This window comes from Sardina pilchardus, chromosome 3, assembly GCF_963854185.1.
Source record: "Sardina pilchardus chromosome 3, fSarPil1.1, whole genome shotgun sequence".
In the NCBI taxonomy this organism is placed as follows: domain Eukaryota; kingdom Metazoa; phylum Chordata; class Actinopteri; order Clupeiformes; family Clupeidae; genus Sardina; species Sardina pilchardus.
Genome location: NC_084996.1, coordinates 15,550,446 through 15,565,590, shown reverse-complemented (window position 1 = coordinate 15,565,590; position 15,145 = coordinate 15,550,446). Strand labels below are relative to the sequence as shown.

The 15,145-nt window shown below is 43.3% G+C and overlaps 2 protein-coding genes across 3 annotated transcripts; both read left to right on the top strand.

Annotated features, from left to right (window-relative positions):
* The first annotated feature begins 502 nt into the window (after positions 1–502).
* On the top strand, positions 503–3,308 carry mfsd6l (major facilitator superfamily domain containing 6-like). 2 transcript variants are annotated; one of them, XM_062532092.1, is made up of 2 exons: positions 503–666; positions 1,027–3,308. In XM_062532092.1, the coding sequence occupies exon 2, from the start codon at positions 1,044–1,046 to the stop codon at positions 2,844–2,846; it is 1,803 nt and encodes a 600-aa protein (XP_062388076.1). In that variant the 5' UTR covers positions 503–666; positions 1,027–1,043; the 3' UTR covers positions 2,847–3,308. The 2 variants fall into 2 exon arrangements, with proteins under 2 accessions (XP_062388076.1, XP_062388075.1); XM_062532091.1 differs by having other exon boundaries at positions 1,006–3,308.
* Positions 3,309–4,718: 1,410 nt separating this feature from the next.
* Positions 4,719–14,861, top strand: zgc:171844 (uncharacterized protein LOC100151763 homolog). Its single transcript, XM_062531135.1, has 6 exons — positions 4,719–4,884; positions 8,313–8,436; positions 11,172–11,245; positions 11,465–11,579; positions 14,114–14,184; positions 14,392–14,861. The coding sequence occupies exons 1-6, from the start codon at positions 4,806–4,808 to the stop codon at positions 14,514–14,516; spliced, it is 588 nt and encodes a 195-aa protein (XP_062387119.1). The 5' UTR covers positions 4,719–4,805; the 3' UTR covers positions 14,517–14,861.
* Positions 14,862–15,145: the final 284 nt, after the last annotated feature.

The window sequence follows — 15,145 nt, the reverse complement described above, 5'->3', positions numbered from 1 at the left end:
TGTCCCTATAACTGAATTTTCATTACAATAAAGATCTGACCTTGACATTTAACACGTTTTAATATTGACGATTGCATAAAGATTTAAACTGTTTTTAAGCGGAACAGTATTTGCCATGGCTGGGCTGATTAACAACTGAATGCTTAGCTGGATGTTTTTTATGCTCTAAGTTTAGGCTACGGTTAAACGACTGTAGTTGAGACTCAGTTCTCAGGATCTCCTTTCTTTATTATATGTTCATTATTTTTCATGTAGCCTACAATGTCTATTAGCTGCTCTGAAGAAGGTCAGTTGGCTATTGTTGCCTACAGAATACCATTTTGCTTAGCTTTTGGTCAAACTTTTGGTGACCTTGAAAAGAAAATGTTTAGTATGTCACCATAAGCAAAGTCATATTTTCCACTGGAGGTGGTAGGATATGCTATCAAGTTTACTAGACAGATACAGTGATTATGAACGGGGCTGCAGTTATTCAGACCGCACAGAGTAGGCGCTACTGTTCAGATGATACACGGAACCAGCTATGATAGCCTACGCTACTACAACCTGTACGTCGAGCGCGGGTGTTGTGTTTTGTCTTTGTCAAGTTAAATGAAATAGGTTTAACTGGATGAAGACCGCAGTAATCTTCCAGGTGACATGAGTTAAGCGTAAAAGTAGCCAACGGTAAGTTGTCTTTCTTTGTGGGAAAACTTAGTTCTCAACTGACAGCATGACGTGTACTAATTTCCTGAAATGTAACAGGTGCATTATCGTTTGTTACTTTGACACCAGTGTTGTGGCTCCTCTTTTTAATGCCTCCGAAACGAGACAGGACGGCAGGCTAAATAAGATTAGGCCATCGTTTTTCATGTCTTTAATTTAATGTTTATCTATGAACATTCATTTTGTGACATTATTACTTTATATTTAACTTATCTTCCATTGGTAAGTATCAGCTCGATTTAATGCAGGTCTCACTAAGAAGCAACAACACTATTTTTTTTTTATTATTATTCAATTCAGGGTTTTCTTTATGAACACAAGGAGGAGAAAGAGCAAGCATGAAGCGGAGCAAGCAGTGGGATATCAAATCTGCCATGGTGCTGGCAGGGGCATTCCACTTCCTTTATTCATGTGGCAGAGCGTGCCTGATGCCATTCCTCACCCTGTATCTCAGGCACTTGGGTCTCAGTGCCTACATGGTTGGCATCGTCATGGGCACCCAACACCTTATCTGCTTGATATGGCACCCCCTCTCCAGCCTGCTTGCCAGGCACCATGACAAGCGGCGGGTGGTCATCATCGGCTCGTTAGTCTGCTCGGCTGGACTGGGCTTGGCTTTCCTGCTGCTGCCACCCTCAGGGGACGCAACTGGGGCCAGTATCTGTAACTCCACCTCTCCCCTCGCCCCCAGACCCACCACGGGGCCTGCCAGCAGCCACCCAGTGAGCCACATAACAGTGCCCCCGCAAATCGCCACTCCTGGCGCTCCCTCCAAATTAAAGCAGACTGTGTCAGCTCAGCACCTCACTGGCATGGCCACTGTAGGAAATGCCTTCACCGCTATTGTCCAGAACAGTAGTGGAAGTGGGGAAGCTAGTGCAAACGTGTCTGTTAGTAGTGTGGAGAGAAGAGAGAACTACACAAAGGGGAGTGTTGCACCACACAGCAGAGCGGGCAGGTCTCGGAGGCACGCCGAGGTGATGAAGGAGGTGACGAAGGCCCATAATCAGTCTCTGGGCAGTCTGAATGGGATGGATAACCAGCACCAGCTCTTCTTCCTGGTGCTCATAGTGATTGGACTGTGGGTGATGGCATCTGCCCCTCTGGAGTGGACAGCAGACGATGGACTCTACGACTACCTGGATTTTGTGGATGCCACCGACCGGCATGGCCGGGTGTGGGTGTGGAGGTTGTTAGGAGGGGCGTGTGGCGTGTTCGGAGTAGGGCTCCTGGTCTCTAACCTGGACTGCTTTTTGTTTGGGGGCGCGAGGGTGCCCAGGGCTGCTGTGCATTTCTTTAGCTACGCACTGCTGATGCTTGTGGTGGTCCCCGAGGCCACCTTCCTCCCGCTCTACCTCAACCACAAGCAGGTGCAGCAGCGCGGAGGGAGGACAAACAACGGGGTGAAAGCGCTGCGGCTGGTCAGGGACGACCCCCGCGCCCTCCTGTGTGCCGTCACCGCCTGCCTGGTGGGCGCGGCGGGCGCTGCCGTGGAGGACTTCCTGCCGTGGCAGATCCAGGACGGCGGGGGCAGCGAGCTGCACGTGGGCGCGGCGCTGGGCCTGGCGCTGCTCTCCCAGGTGACCTTCCCGCCGGTGCTCCGGAGCGGACGCGTCGTGCGGCTCCTGGGTCCCCACAGCCGCATCCTGCTCCTGGGGACCGCGGCCCGGGCGTTCCAGTGCCTCTACTACTCCTTCCTCGGGGGCCCGTGGGCCGTCCTCCCCGCCCAGGCGCTGGACTGCCTCAGCATGGGCGCCTTCTGGTGGGCACTGGAGGCGCAGTGTGAGGACGTGGCGACGCCTGGCACGGAGCGGGCCGTGCGGCGGGTCTATCAGGCCCTGGCGCTGGACCTTGGTGCCGGGCTGGGCAGCTTCGCAGCGGGGCTGGTGGCGGAGAGGTTTGGCATGGCTGTGCTCTTTCAGGGCCTGGCGGCCGGCCTCGGCCTCTGGTGCGTCATCCTCGGCCTCTTCCAGTGGAAGGTCCCCAGGCAGCGGAGGATCAACTACTCCCGCCTCCTGGCGGCAGACGCCAGCGAGGTGAGCGACACGGAGTCCGAGCAGGAGAGAGACTGGCTGGACAAAGCTATCCAGGAGGAGAACAGCAAGAACAGTAACAACAACAGAAGTAATTCCAGGCAATGACTGCTGCTCTCCCCTCAGAACATAAGACATAAGAAATGTTTCAGATTCATACAGGGATTTTGATTAATTTGACCAAGTGGAAACAAAAATTGGGAGGAAAATGTGTCTTAACCAGTCAGTAACTGATGATACTGCAACCACTGGGTTAGTACAGGTCAAACTCTTTAATTTATTTTCAGAGGTGTAATTCTGAAAGGTTGTTATGGAGACTACTCGAATAAGAGTGAGAATAGGGAAATCAAAAATGTTTTGACTCCAATGTTATCAATGACTTTACTAGGGAATATGCTGTCTAGTCTGTGGAGTGCAACATCATTTTGTTTATCTTTTTGAGTTTTTGATTAATAATGACATTTTGATAATGTTCAAATGTTTTGGCTTGGGCAGTGTCTGCCTCGACTTGATGTCTCCTTCATATGTGAAAGCACTTATCTTAAATAAAAGTTTTGGATAACAGCAGAAGCAGACTCTTACACCCTACAGGTCCTCTTAGGATTGCAGGTCAGTGGATGTTTCTAAAAGCATATTAAACATCAGGAAGTAAAACCTGCTTTTCATGTAGTAGGAGGTTGCTCTAAAGAGGATATGATGTTGAAAACAAAAAGACCTGTTTGGCTGGATGTCCAGGTACTACATGATCATATCACACACAATTCCTCCCACCTTCACTTTTTATGATCAGACTTTGTCCGATGCTGCTGTGAAGCGGAAAGATATGAAACTATCAGCAGCAGTATACAAGAAGTACAGTGTTTGCTTGTCCTCATGAACACTGGGACAGAGCTCTCCTAAACTACTGATTTATCCTGTTCATATTCAACAGCAATGTTTAGCAAATTTAACTCTAAGTCAATCATTTGGATGAAGTGGATTGGCCTACACAGAAACCAAAGCAGACTTCAATTCTAAGGCAAACGGTTTTGACTTCACAAGTCAAGGGCGTATTTGTCTAAGGGTTGCATTTGCTTGCACAGTGGTGTATAGTGGCCTCAGATTCAGATGAACCTGAACCATGACAATTTCTTTGACCATGGATGTCGTTTGGATGTGTTCTAGCCCAGTGGGCACGTAAGTGTTATGCCTCCTGGTGGTCATAAAAGTTATACCCATGATGCTCGAAGGCCCAATACATTTGGACTGGCTTCATTGATGAGTGCACATTTTATGACTGTGATAATAATTACATTATAGATAAGTGCACAATTGTATTGTGCTTAAATATTTAATTGGCTTTCATGTTAATTTCATGTTTGGCACAAAAGGGATGAGCCTAAAGTGGAAAACACAAATTTAAAAAAAAATTTCTGATGAGTATTATAGAGTATAAAAAGTCTAATTCAATCCCATTTTGTGGAGGGAATATTTTGAATGTGTGTGTGTGTGTGTGTGTGTGTGTGTGTGTGTGTGTGTGTGTGTGTGTGTGTGTGTGTGTGTGTGTGTGTGTGTGTGTGTGTGTGTGTGTGTGTGTGTATGTGTTTGTGTGTGTGTGTGTGTGTGTGTGAAAGAGAGAGTGTTGGAGAGAGAGGGGCAAGAGACTGAGACACTGACTCATCCTGGCAATTTTTTGATTATGTCTAGTCCTGTTCAGTGAGATGAATTAAGAATATGGGCACTTTGGTTCATGCAGAGTTTAAACATCAAAACCTGATGGATAACAGGCGATGGTGTAAAAAAACGTCACTGTAGCGCCTCTATTTATTTATAGTGGTAATGTATCTCCATGTAAGTCAGCAGGTGGCGCCTTGATGTCACAGCAGCGGTTTCATTCATCCCGCTGTCTTCGCTCACTACTGTACATAGCAAGCTGTTGCCGACATCAAAGGGCAGAACAGCTGTTATTGTGTTGACAGTCAAAATGAATTAACTCTCAGACAAGTGAAATTATCTTTATTTGATTCGTTCGCGCTCAGTTGGTTGTTCGACTAGTTTCATGTGGACGCATTTTACCAGAAGCACATAATGGAAAAGGATCCACAGCAACCGACCCAGTACGGCTCTCTGGACCGAACTAAAGTAGACGAAGACGCGTGCAGTAAAGGTAAACAATCTGTTATAAAAATGGTTGTTTAAAGAGCCCGATATTTTTACTAGTGTTCTTTCACTGACCATCACGGTGCCTAAAGACTGTACAAATGATAGGATAATATTTCAGCTGAAATGTATGGCAGGTGTTTTTATGACGAAATGTACAGCTTGTCAAAACAACTAGCCCCTTCTGATTGAATCCAGTGGTTCACAATATTCATGTATTATAGAGCCGATTGGGTTGTAGTTCTGTGATGGTCTTGTGTGAACTTCGTGTAGTAAGCTACTTTATACCTATCACTTGTACATTAAAAAAAAAAAAACAAGAAAATTACATCTGACTGCTCTGAAGATTACTGAAGCAGCATATTTATTCCCTGTCCAAAAGCTTAGGCGACCACACAAAATGTGCATATACTGTGCATATACCCAGTGTTTCATTCAGAGAAACCTTTCTTGATGAAGTTAAACTTAAAAAAAAAAACGCATTTATTTCTCAGAATGTCTGATTATTACTATATCATCATTATTATTATTGATAGACAAATTCACTGTTTCTGAGTAAGACCCTATCTCCTATCTTATCACTAGCCTAGTCAACCAATCCTCTGTCAGAGTTATTAAATGAGAATAGTAAAAATCGTTACCAAAGAGTTTGCATAGATAAAGACCCAACACCATTTTAAGCATGTGATAGTGACCGTGGCATGCGAATAAGGTCTATCAGACTCTTCAAAAGTATCTGCACTGTTGTGTGTGTGTGTCCTTGCAGTTTGAGATGGTCAAGGGAAAATTCTAGAACTGGAGATGCCAAGCAGAGAAGGACTGTATGACATGTGGGTTCCTTCAGTTTCTGTATGTGGGTGTCAAAAATGTGGCACCAGCAGCAGAGAGGAGACAGCAACTATCCTCCTCATCGTTACACAGGGAACACATAGTCCCTTATCTGTCATATAGTCAAACATGCAGACAGACACACACACACAAAGTCTCTGTGAATGCACGCACACACACACCCACACATACACACGCACATACTTGCACAGACTCTCATGCTTTCCCTGTGGACATGCAGGCAATTTAGAGGTTCAATCTATGTATGTATTGCATGCATGAGTCCTCTCTCTCTCTCTCTCTTTCACGCACACACACACACACACGCACACACACACACGCACTTCTTGTGTGGTGTGTTCAAGGCTCGTCTCTAACCCCTGCGGAGGACGTGCCGCTCCGTCTCCTGCATTGTGACTCATGCGGTGAGTGCGCTCCAGCGCCCCGGCTCTCCAGTGGTGTGGGAACGCAGGAGCCTCTGTGGAGACGGCGTCACGTTGGAGAGGCTGCCGTCAGCAAGCCTGTGGCTCTGCTGCCTGCGCAGTTAACAGGAGAGCGTGTTGCAGGAATGCACTCGTGTCGGTGTTAAACTATAACTTCCGTACATTTTATTTTGGTAAACAAACAAACAAAATATACCTTTAGCAACAGGTGTGATGATAAAGGTATGTGCTCTGTCTTAAAAAGAACAGCGAAACCCTTTTTCTGGCCACTGAAGTGTAACCTTATCCTGTTAAGCTGTGAGATATATGTAGTGTTGTTTGTTTGTCTGTTTATAACGTGGGGAGGTGGAGACAGTGGTGTGCTGCTGTCACAGGGATTCTTCTGTAGGCAGCGGTGGCATTTGGGAGTGGATGTGCCAGGGATCATTTAGGTGGACCTGGTGTGTGAGGATACAGGGGCCAGCAGGGTTGACCTCTATCTAGTCCACTGCCATGCTTCCAAGAGCTCTTCCGCCACACAATTCCTTAGGTTGGATCTAAGGCGTTATCAAAAGCGAATGTTGCTGCTCAGCATTGGTCTATATGTATGAGCGTGAGTGATGTCGGAAGCCTTGTTTTTATTCTGTCTGTCCCTGATGATTTCCCCTGATGTTTGTTTTGAATTCATCCTTTTTTCCCTTCTCACCGACAAGGTCAGGCAATTAAGAGCAAATCCCTGTGCTCGGAGATGAGTCATACTATAGCCTACACTGCAGCAGCCAGAGAGAGAGAGAGAGAGAGAGAGAGAGGGGGGAGATCTGTAGGGAGGTGTTTGTGGAGAAGACAGGGGTTGTTTGGTGTAGCTGCTGCAGAAATGAGTAGAACTGCAGTGAGGTTTGGGTGAGGTTGAAGGCCAAAGAATGAAGAATGTTTTGGGAGCTCATTAATTCGATGCCATGCCAAAAGTCAAGACCATGAATTGTGGCTTGAACAAACAAGAAACATTCAGGTAAATTGTATTCCGTTTTGGAAGAAAAACTGACAAATTTTCTTTTGTTCAAAAGAAATTACTTAAAATGTGTCAAAAAGAATAAAAGACGGTTTATGTCACAGCTATTGCAACTCAAAGCAACAGTTTGCAGGAATAGAATCAGCCATTTTTGTGTTTTAAACGCAACTTGTTTGAGCATCATTAAAAGACCAAATGAACATGTTGCTGGTTGTGCTCACCAAGGTTTTAGTTGCATTTTAGATTGTTGGCTATCATCAGAACAAAACACCTTACTACGCTCCACTGAATTGAAAATCCGATTAAGAACAACTTTTACAACAGTGTAGGTTGACATTTAGTTGGTGATTGTTTGGTCTTTACAGTAAGAAGACCATTATGAAGGGAGGTATATGGAAAATGTTTCCTCAGTGTTAACATAATTTAGATTCAACAAAACTAGGCTCATGCAGTGCACCTTACAGGGTAAGTAATTCGATGTATTTAAGGGTAGCTCTTGCATGACAGTACACAGACTACTTCACAGTGACAGTCCGTTGCTAAAGAATAGACGGAGTGTGAGGAACAAAAAAAACAGTAGGCTAGTACCATGCAGTTTGGAATTCAAAGCACTAGATGTGACCTTGGAAGTTCTGACACAGGAAAGTGAATGGAGTAGGAGTGCTGTAGAGATGACCCGGCTAGACCTCTGGTGCATGCTGGAGGGTGTGCCAGGCTGCGCCGCTGCCTCAGAGCGGATGCTGCGACTGCCTGTTGCTGCGTTAATTAATGACAGCTTAATGTGGGAGTTCCGCTCCGTTGGTTCATTACCTTGATCTGATACTCAGGCCCAGTGGACACAGAGAGGGCGACTCCGGAGAGGAAGCTGTCATCTTCGCCCAGCTTCAGTGATGAGACGGGGGTGGGGGTGGACGGGGGATAGTCAGAGGTTAGGCATAGATGTCATGGTTCAGAGCTGAGCCGACTGGTTGGATTTTATCGTCTTATCAGTGTGAGACAGCCAGCCTCTTGGGGTTTTTCATCTTGGGTGAAATCCATGAGCAGACTTTATACTGTTCCGTGAAGCAGAACATATAAAAACAAGAATATGCCCAGTGATGACATTTTAGAACTACTCCAGTGAAGTACTGACCCAATGAGCCGGCCCTTTGGGGTTTGCGTGTGTGTCTCTCTCAGGGGCCGAGAGCGCCGTCTCCATGGCGGATTCCTCCGTCACGACGGACGACATCGAGGGGGAGCTCTACAAGATCGAGAGGATACGGGACATCCTGGTGCGGCGTGAGTCTGAGCTGAGATACATGTGAGTGCTTCGTCCATCGCGGTCAATCACACATGACCATTCCTCTACGCTGTGCTCCCATTTCTCATGTCCCCTCCAAGCCTCTGTGGATGTCAAGAGGTGTCATGGGGTTAGGATTTATTTGCCATAGATAGAAATTTGTTTTCACACAGCCAACCTGGTTCCCCTGGTTTATATACTTTGGTTATACTATGGACTAGAGGTAGGCATACTGTCCATGCAATAGGACCAATAAGGGTCATTTTGACTGTTGATATTATATACTGTAACCATAAGTGACTACAATGTCTAAATTTCAAAGATGTAAGGACAATGAACGTGTGTGTGTGCGTGGTTGTTTGGGTTTGTTTGTGTGTGTGTGTATGTGTGTGTGTGTGTGTGTGTGTGTGTGTGTGTGTGTGTGTGTGTGTGTGTGTGTGTGTGTGTGTGTGTGTGTAAATGTTTGTGTGAGCACTTGTGTTGTTGTCTTTGAGGGAGGTGCACACAGGATCTATTGAGTGTTTGTTCCATTAGCGGGCTGAGGTCCTGACGGGATCAGCAGGTGAGGCTCTATAAATGCCGCTGGGCTCTGATGGCACTGACAGGGGACGTGTGATAATGGACAGCTCTGAGTCTCCTGCAGTGGTTATCTCTCAGTCTATGAGATCTCCCCATACAGTGCATTCCCACCTGATAATGAGATCTGTGCCACGTACTGTATATGAAATACACTTGTCCAAGGAATGTCACTGTAACAAGGCATTTTTGTCTGTATAATTATTATAATTGATTTATTTCCTAAAATTAATTTATCCTTCTTGCTCTGCAGATTCTTCTGTAAAGTATAACTCTTGCTCAAGCCTTAGCTGTCACAGTTGAATAGCCTGATACTCTTCATCACTGTCTGGGCATTCAACAGCTGCCTCAACATGGTAAAAAAATACAAAGTTCCCATAACAAAGGAAATGCTTCATATTTTGGATTGTGTATTTCTGAAGGTTACTGTCCTAATTATTTGTTGTGTAGGTATACTTGAGCATTTGCAGACAATCTGTAAAGACTAGAGGACTAGAAAAGCACTCAGAGAGTGCAAACCTAATGTAGGCTATTCATTAGTCTCATTTTTAGTTTTTGACTGTAAAAGTAGTATGTGGGTAATAATGGGAGACTAAATAGACAGCACAGAAGCAAGTGGACATACCGTATATTTATATGCTAACACCTTGACTCGCTTGCTAATCAACAGAAATAGAAAGGGCCAATTTACTGCCTGAGAAAACACATGCGATAGTTATTCTGTAGTGAAAGGATCTCTAATTATCCATAGCATGTGGTGGGCCAGAGTCTTTGGGTTCTCGCTGAATGCCATGTGAACCAGTGTGGGTCTCAGTGAAAGGTCTAATAGGCTGGAGGGCTCAGTAGATGCTGATGACACACCTCAGATGATTAGACAGGTAATTTGTTCCAGTTTGCCGGTTGCGTCAAACTTGACATTTCTGGAGTCCCCACTGCTGAAATAACTCTTTTTCAAAGTTTGCCAAGCTCTCTTACAAGCTGTAAATGCTTCTCCCTGTAACACTGCAACGTTGACAGCTCAGTGACTTTGATAGATTTCTTATATTTTCATGTCGATTTTGTGTGATTTGATGTCACAGTTTTTTTTTGCAATCGCACTTGAAGCATCTGTTGCCAAAAAATGTCTATGTCATGACCTTTTCTCCTAATTTATTACAAAGATACGTAAACACTAAACAAGTAGAAGCATGTTACTGGTTGGCATTTTCTTCCTCCTCTCTCTGTCTGATGCTCTTATTCCCCTTATTTGTTGACAGTGTAAATGGATTTAGAAACAAATGGGTAAAATATCACCTTCTTTGAAGCTGTTGATCATACAACAAATGATGTTTCACACCTTTCAATCCATAGCCAAAGTAAAAATGTTTGACATTTCATGGTTGTACACTTCAATGGCACATTTGGATCAGAAGATGCACACAGATGTAGGCTTCTGTTGGGGGTTTGATAACAAGAGATGTGTGGGTTCCATATGTGGTTATTCTCGCTGTAGATATGCTTGTGCATCTTTCCTCTGCACATTAGAATGTTTCGACATACACCATTTATACATTTATACATTCGGCAAAATCCACAAGTCTTGTGATTTTGTTTAAGAGAATGTTAATATTTGTAACATTTTCTCTGAACCGTATTAAACATAGTGGAAATAAGTGAAGGTGTGGTATAGCTATTTGGATTAAGATGAGACTGATACACTGGTGCAGATATGCCGAACAGGAAGATTGAGACTGAATGAGTCATAATCCTTCTGCTACTCTCTTCTCACCAAGTTAGCCACCATGATAGCACCTCAGAATCATGCTACCGAGTTTCTCATGAACAAACTCCTTCTTGTCAACCACACCTTACCTCCCTACCTCACCTCTCCTATTCTGTCATATTAGAGGATTGTTTATGTAATATGATGTAAACTCAGTGCTAGCTGATTTCATTAGATAGCTCACAGTCCATGTTTGATGAGGAGATCTGTAGGGAAATCAACCTTGATGTAGTAGTAATATTGAAAGATTTGTCATAGTATAGTACCATGACAAATCTTTCAATATCACTACTACATCAAGGTTGATGTGGAGAAGGTGAAATGAACTGAACCTGATTAATTCAGTTAGACCTGGAATGGCAAAAGAAAAATACTGTACATCACCTTTCAGTGAGTGACACGTTTGTTTCTGTCTCAGGATGGATGACATTCAGCTGTGTAAGGAGATCACGAGACTCAAGAAGGATCTGCAGAAGTTAATCCCAATCCCTGGTATGCATCTGGATGTCTTTCCCTCATCTAAATATCTTGATTATGAAAAGAGTTGACTGCTCATTACCATGTTTAGCTTCACAATTGGATAGTCTGTCATTTTAGCATAACATTTCATTTTTTAAAGATTTTATTACTTTTTTATCACACTTTGTAAAATGGATGAAATAAGAATGATATACATAGACAGTCATTAGAGACATTTTCTCCTGTGAACAGACAAGGACAAAACGAGTGAGGATCGACAGAAAGAGGAGGAGTTGCTGCAGCAGATTCACAAGCTGGTGGAGACACGAGACTTCCTGGTGGACGATGTGGAGTTTGAGCGACTGAGGTACAGTATACCTCCAACCTACTGTAGAAGCATCCAACATCGCTACCAGGGCTACAGTTTCTTAGGCTATGACAGAAATCCAGGCGTGGGCCAGGCCAATGTAAATCAGACCAAAATAAATCATTATGGCTTCAGAAATGTCTGGAAATGTGTGACATTTTCCTTGCTTGAAGCCCTACACTCCCTTCCCATAGTGTCTCCCATCATTTCCAAGACTGAGCCTGACTGTTGTCAGTGAGTGACTGTCTGTCACCTTGTTTTCTCTTTCACCTTAGAGCTAAATTACAGCCCCGTCTGAATGATATGGATAAGAGAATCAATTTATTTATTGGCTGTGGAGAAAAAGGCTTTTTACAACTCTGGGCTTGAGAGACTGCAGGCTCAAAAAGAGTTTGAAATGTGAGATCACTGAGGTGCATCGGAGCGTGTGTTTATTGGGAGAGGTTGGGTGTGACACGGACTCACTTAAAACTACAGACCTCCAGCCTTAGGTAATGGCCGTCGCCTTGTGCATTTTTAGGCAGTGTGTTGGAGGGCTGGTGGATTATGTTTACATTGCATTGTGTAAGGAGAACATACATGACAAGCATTCCTAAATCATTTAATATTTTTCTTCAATCCCCTTCTCTGTACAGTAAATGCAAGATGTCCTGAATAAATGTGTTTCCAAAATCACAAATGAAAGGATGAAATTTTCAATACCCTTCCTATTCAGAATTTGAGATATTGTTACAGCGAGCTCCCCTATATATTGTACTACAGGCATATACAGTATACACACACACAGACACACAGATGCACAGTAGCCTATATGGATTGGTCCTTCCTCCACATCAGACAGCTGTCATGGCAATGTGCCAGTGAGAGTGGCTACTGTACTGACAGCTTTCAGCGGTAGGTGACAGGAAGAGGCTTTTTGTGAGGTGCTCAATAATTCAAACACCTGAAAATGAAGCAGGCTAGAACTCAACATAAAGATTGTTTACACACACTCTAAACCCAGATTTAGTTCTAATTAATCTTTTAAGTTGTCATTACTAATGTTTGTGTGTTTTGCGAAAACTCTCCGTCATAACTAAAACAAATTAGTTGATTGTAATATTTAAGAGAAATATGCAGTGCACTGATCATGTTAAGTGTAGACAACTATAAAGTTTATGTTTTTGCAAGGCGGAGGAGGGGTCTAATCAAAATTCTGCCCACCATGCCACCAACCGTTCTTCCCGACTCAAACACGTCTGAGTCATCACAGTCTGTATCTTCATCTTGCTGCTGTTACAACATTAAATGGTGGGTGAACTTTCTGATTAACTTTGTGACAAATTAGGATGAAATTATCCAAAATACTGTTCAGTTGACAGATAGTTACCTAAATGTTCGTTTGTGTGATTAACTTACAAACTGTGAGAAAACTCCAGTAAAGTTGGCTTGGTTGTTAGCATGCTAGGTATTTCGGTTAGATGTTAGCTCATAGCTACCCTAACATTCAAATTGGTGTGTATGGCAGATCATAGTTTATAATATTAACACGTGTATTTTTGTGTAAATATACTTGTCTTGCTGCTTTAGATTTAGCATAACTAGACCTTATCGTTGAAATTGGTGTTTCTGTCTAGACAGTTGCCTAACAATAGCAGCACACGTTGGTTAGCTTTTGGCTAACGTTAGCTGAAGTAGGCTACATTCATGGTGATGATTTAACAGACTTGTTTTGGAGTAAACGATCATGGACTAACAGTTTGTTTTCTTGTGTTCTTTTGTTTGATAGGTTCTTCATCTGGGAGATACAGTGGATGTGGACTATTTACGAGTTTTGATGCTGGTTGTTAATTTATCAATAATAAAAAAACATTCCTACATTGAGATGAATTCTTTCTCTTCAACATTGAATAAAACAATTAATTGAATACAGTAATCTCATCATGAAACAACAATACAGAACTTAGTTTATAGCCTATTTTAATGAGCCTTTTTAATATTCAAACCGTAACCTATAATATTTATTTATTTATACAACTGCAATTCCTGAAACAGATCATTCAAATGAACTAAAGATTTTAAGTACAGACTACTAATGTAGTTTAATTGGTCTACAGCATCCACATAAGATTCTTTGTTGACACAACTTAACATGTTTAGTTTTATGTTTTGCCAAAACTAGAATGGTTTAAGGCAATCGGTTTCCACGCAATGATCTAGTAATGACAACTAATTTGGGTTTAGAGTGCAGAGACTCATATGCATGCAACAGAAATCTAATGGTTGCCCTCAAAAGTTTCATCCTCAATCTTTAGGCATTTCATCTTTTCTTTCTATCAGCTGACACCTGCTGTTTTCCATTTCCATTTCTATCTCACTACATTAATACATATTTACATTTCTGGCAACTTATTTAAAGCCGGGGCTACCTGCATGCAGACGTAGTCACAGGTGTAACTATGCTTGTCTTTTAAGATGAAAATGTGAGCAAAATTCAAGACAAGCAGGTTTATTTATCACAGCATGTTGTCAGACCTCTAATTCTGTGTTCACAGGGAGAGGGAGGAAGACAAAGAGATGGCTGACTTCTTGAAGGCGAAATTCCCCAAGAGCTACAGGAAACGCCGTAAGAACACATCAGCATTGTTTCCATGGAGCTTACCAGCGAACTCCCAAGACCTCAGTGTTTCCTGTACTCTATAAGACTCTATGCATTTATTATCCATCAATCTCAGCTTGATTGTTCGCAGTTTCATGTTTAAATATATTATGTAATGTAGTCATAAATATACTGTATATGCTTACTTGTGTGTTCTCTGTGTTCTCTTTTAAGATGCAGCTGAAGACCAAAGAGTGACCCCCAGTGCCCTGCATCAGCAGGCCTCCTCGCCGCTCTTCACTAAAACAGGGCTCACACTCTTCAAGGAGTGCTGTGGGTTCACCTGCTCCGTCATGTAGAGCAAGAGAGAGATGGAGACTATAGGAGAGTTCATGATTGTGAGTGTGTGAGAGAGAGAAGAGAGGGAAAGATAAGAAAGATACACTAATGGTTGCTCAGGCAACTTCAGGAGTATAAGTGTGTGTGTGTGTGTGTGTGTGTGTGTGTGTGTGTGTGTGTGGTGAGCGTGTGTGTGTGTGTACAATTTTGTCTGAAGCTAAAATGAGACACAGTTGTATATTGCTACTTACTACATACTTGGGGTTACGTATTTAATGTGTCAACACTCAGTATACTCAGTAGTTGCTGGACAGCTGAATGAATGCAAAGAGCACATGAATGCAAAGCTGATTATGCAAAGGCACAGTGGGTTGAATTGCAGCAAGCAGACAACCATGTACAGTACAATGTGCAATCTGTCTGGCAGGTTATATAGTGAGCCGCTGAGAACAACAGTTTCATCATTTTAAAGTGGTTCTGCAGCATTCAGTCAGATCCCGGTCTCAGGCTCTCAAGGGAAATCTAGAAGCATTGTGCTAAAACTTGAGCGTTCACTTTAACTGATGCCAACCCAGGTACAGGTCTCCAAGAGTAATCAAGTGGTCACATCTATTTAATGTTCAGGTGCTTTTCTCCTTTCACAAATGTT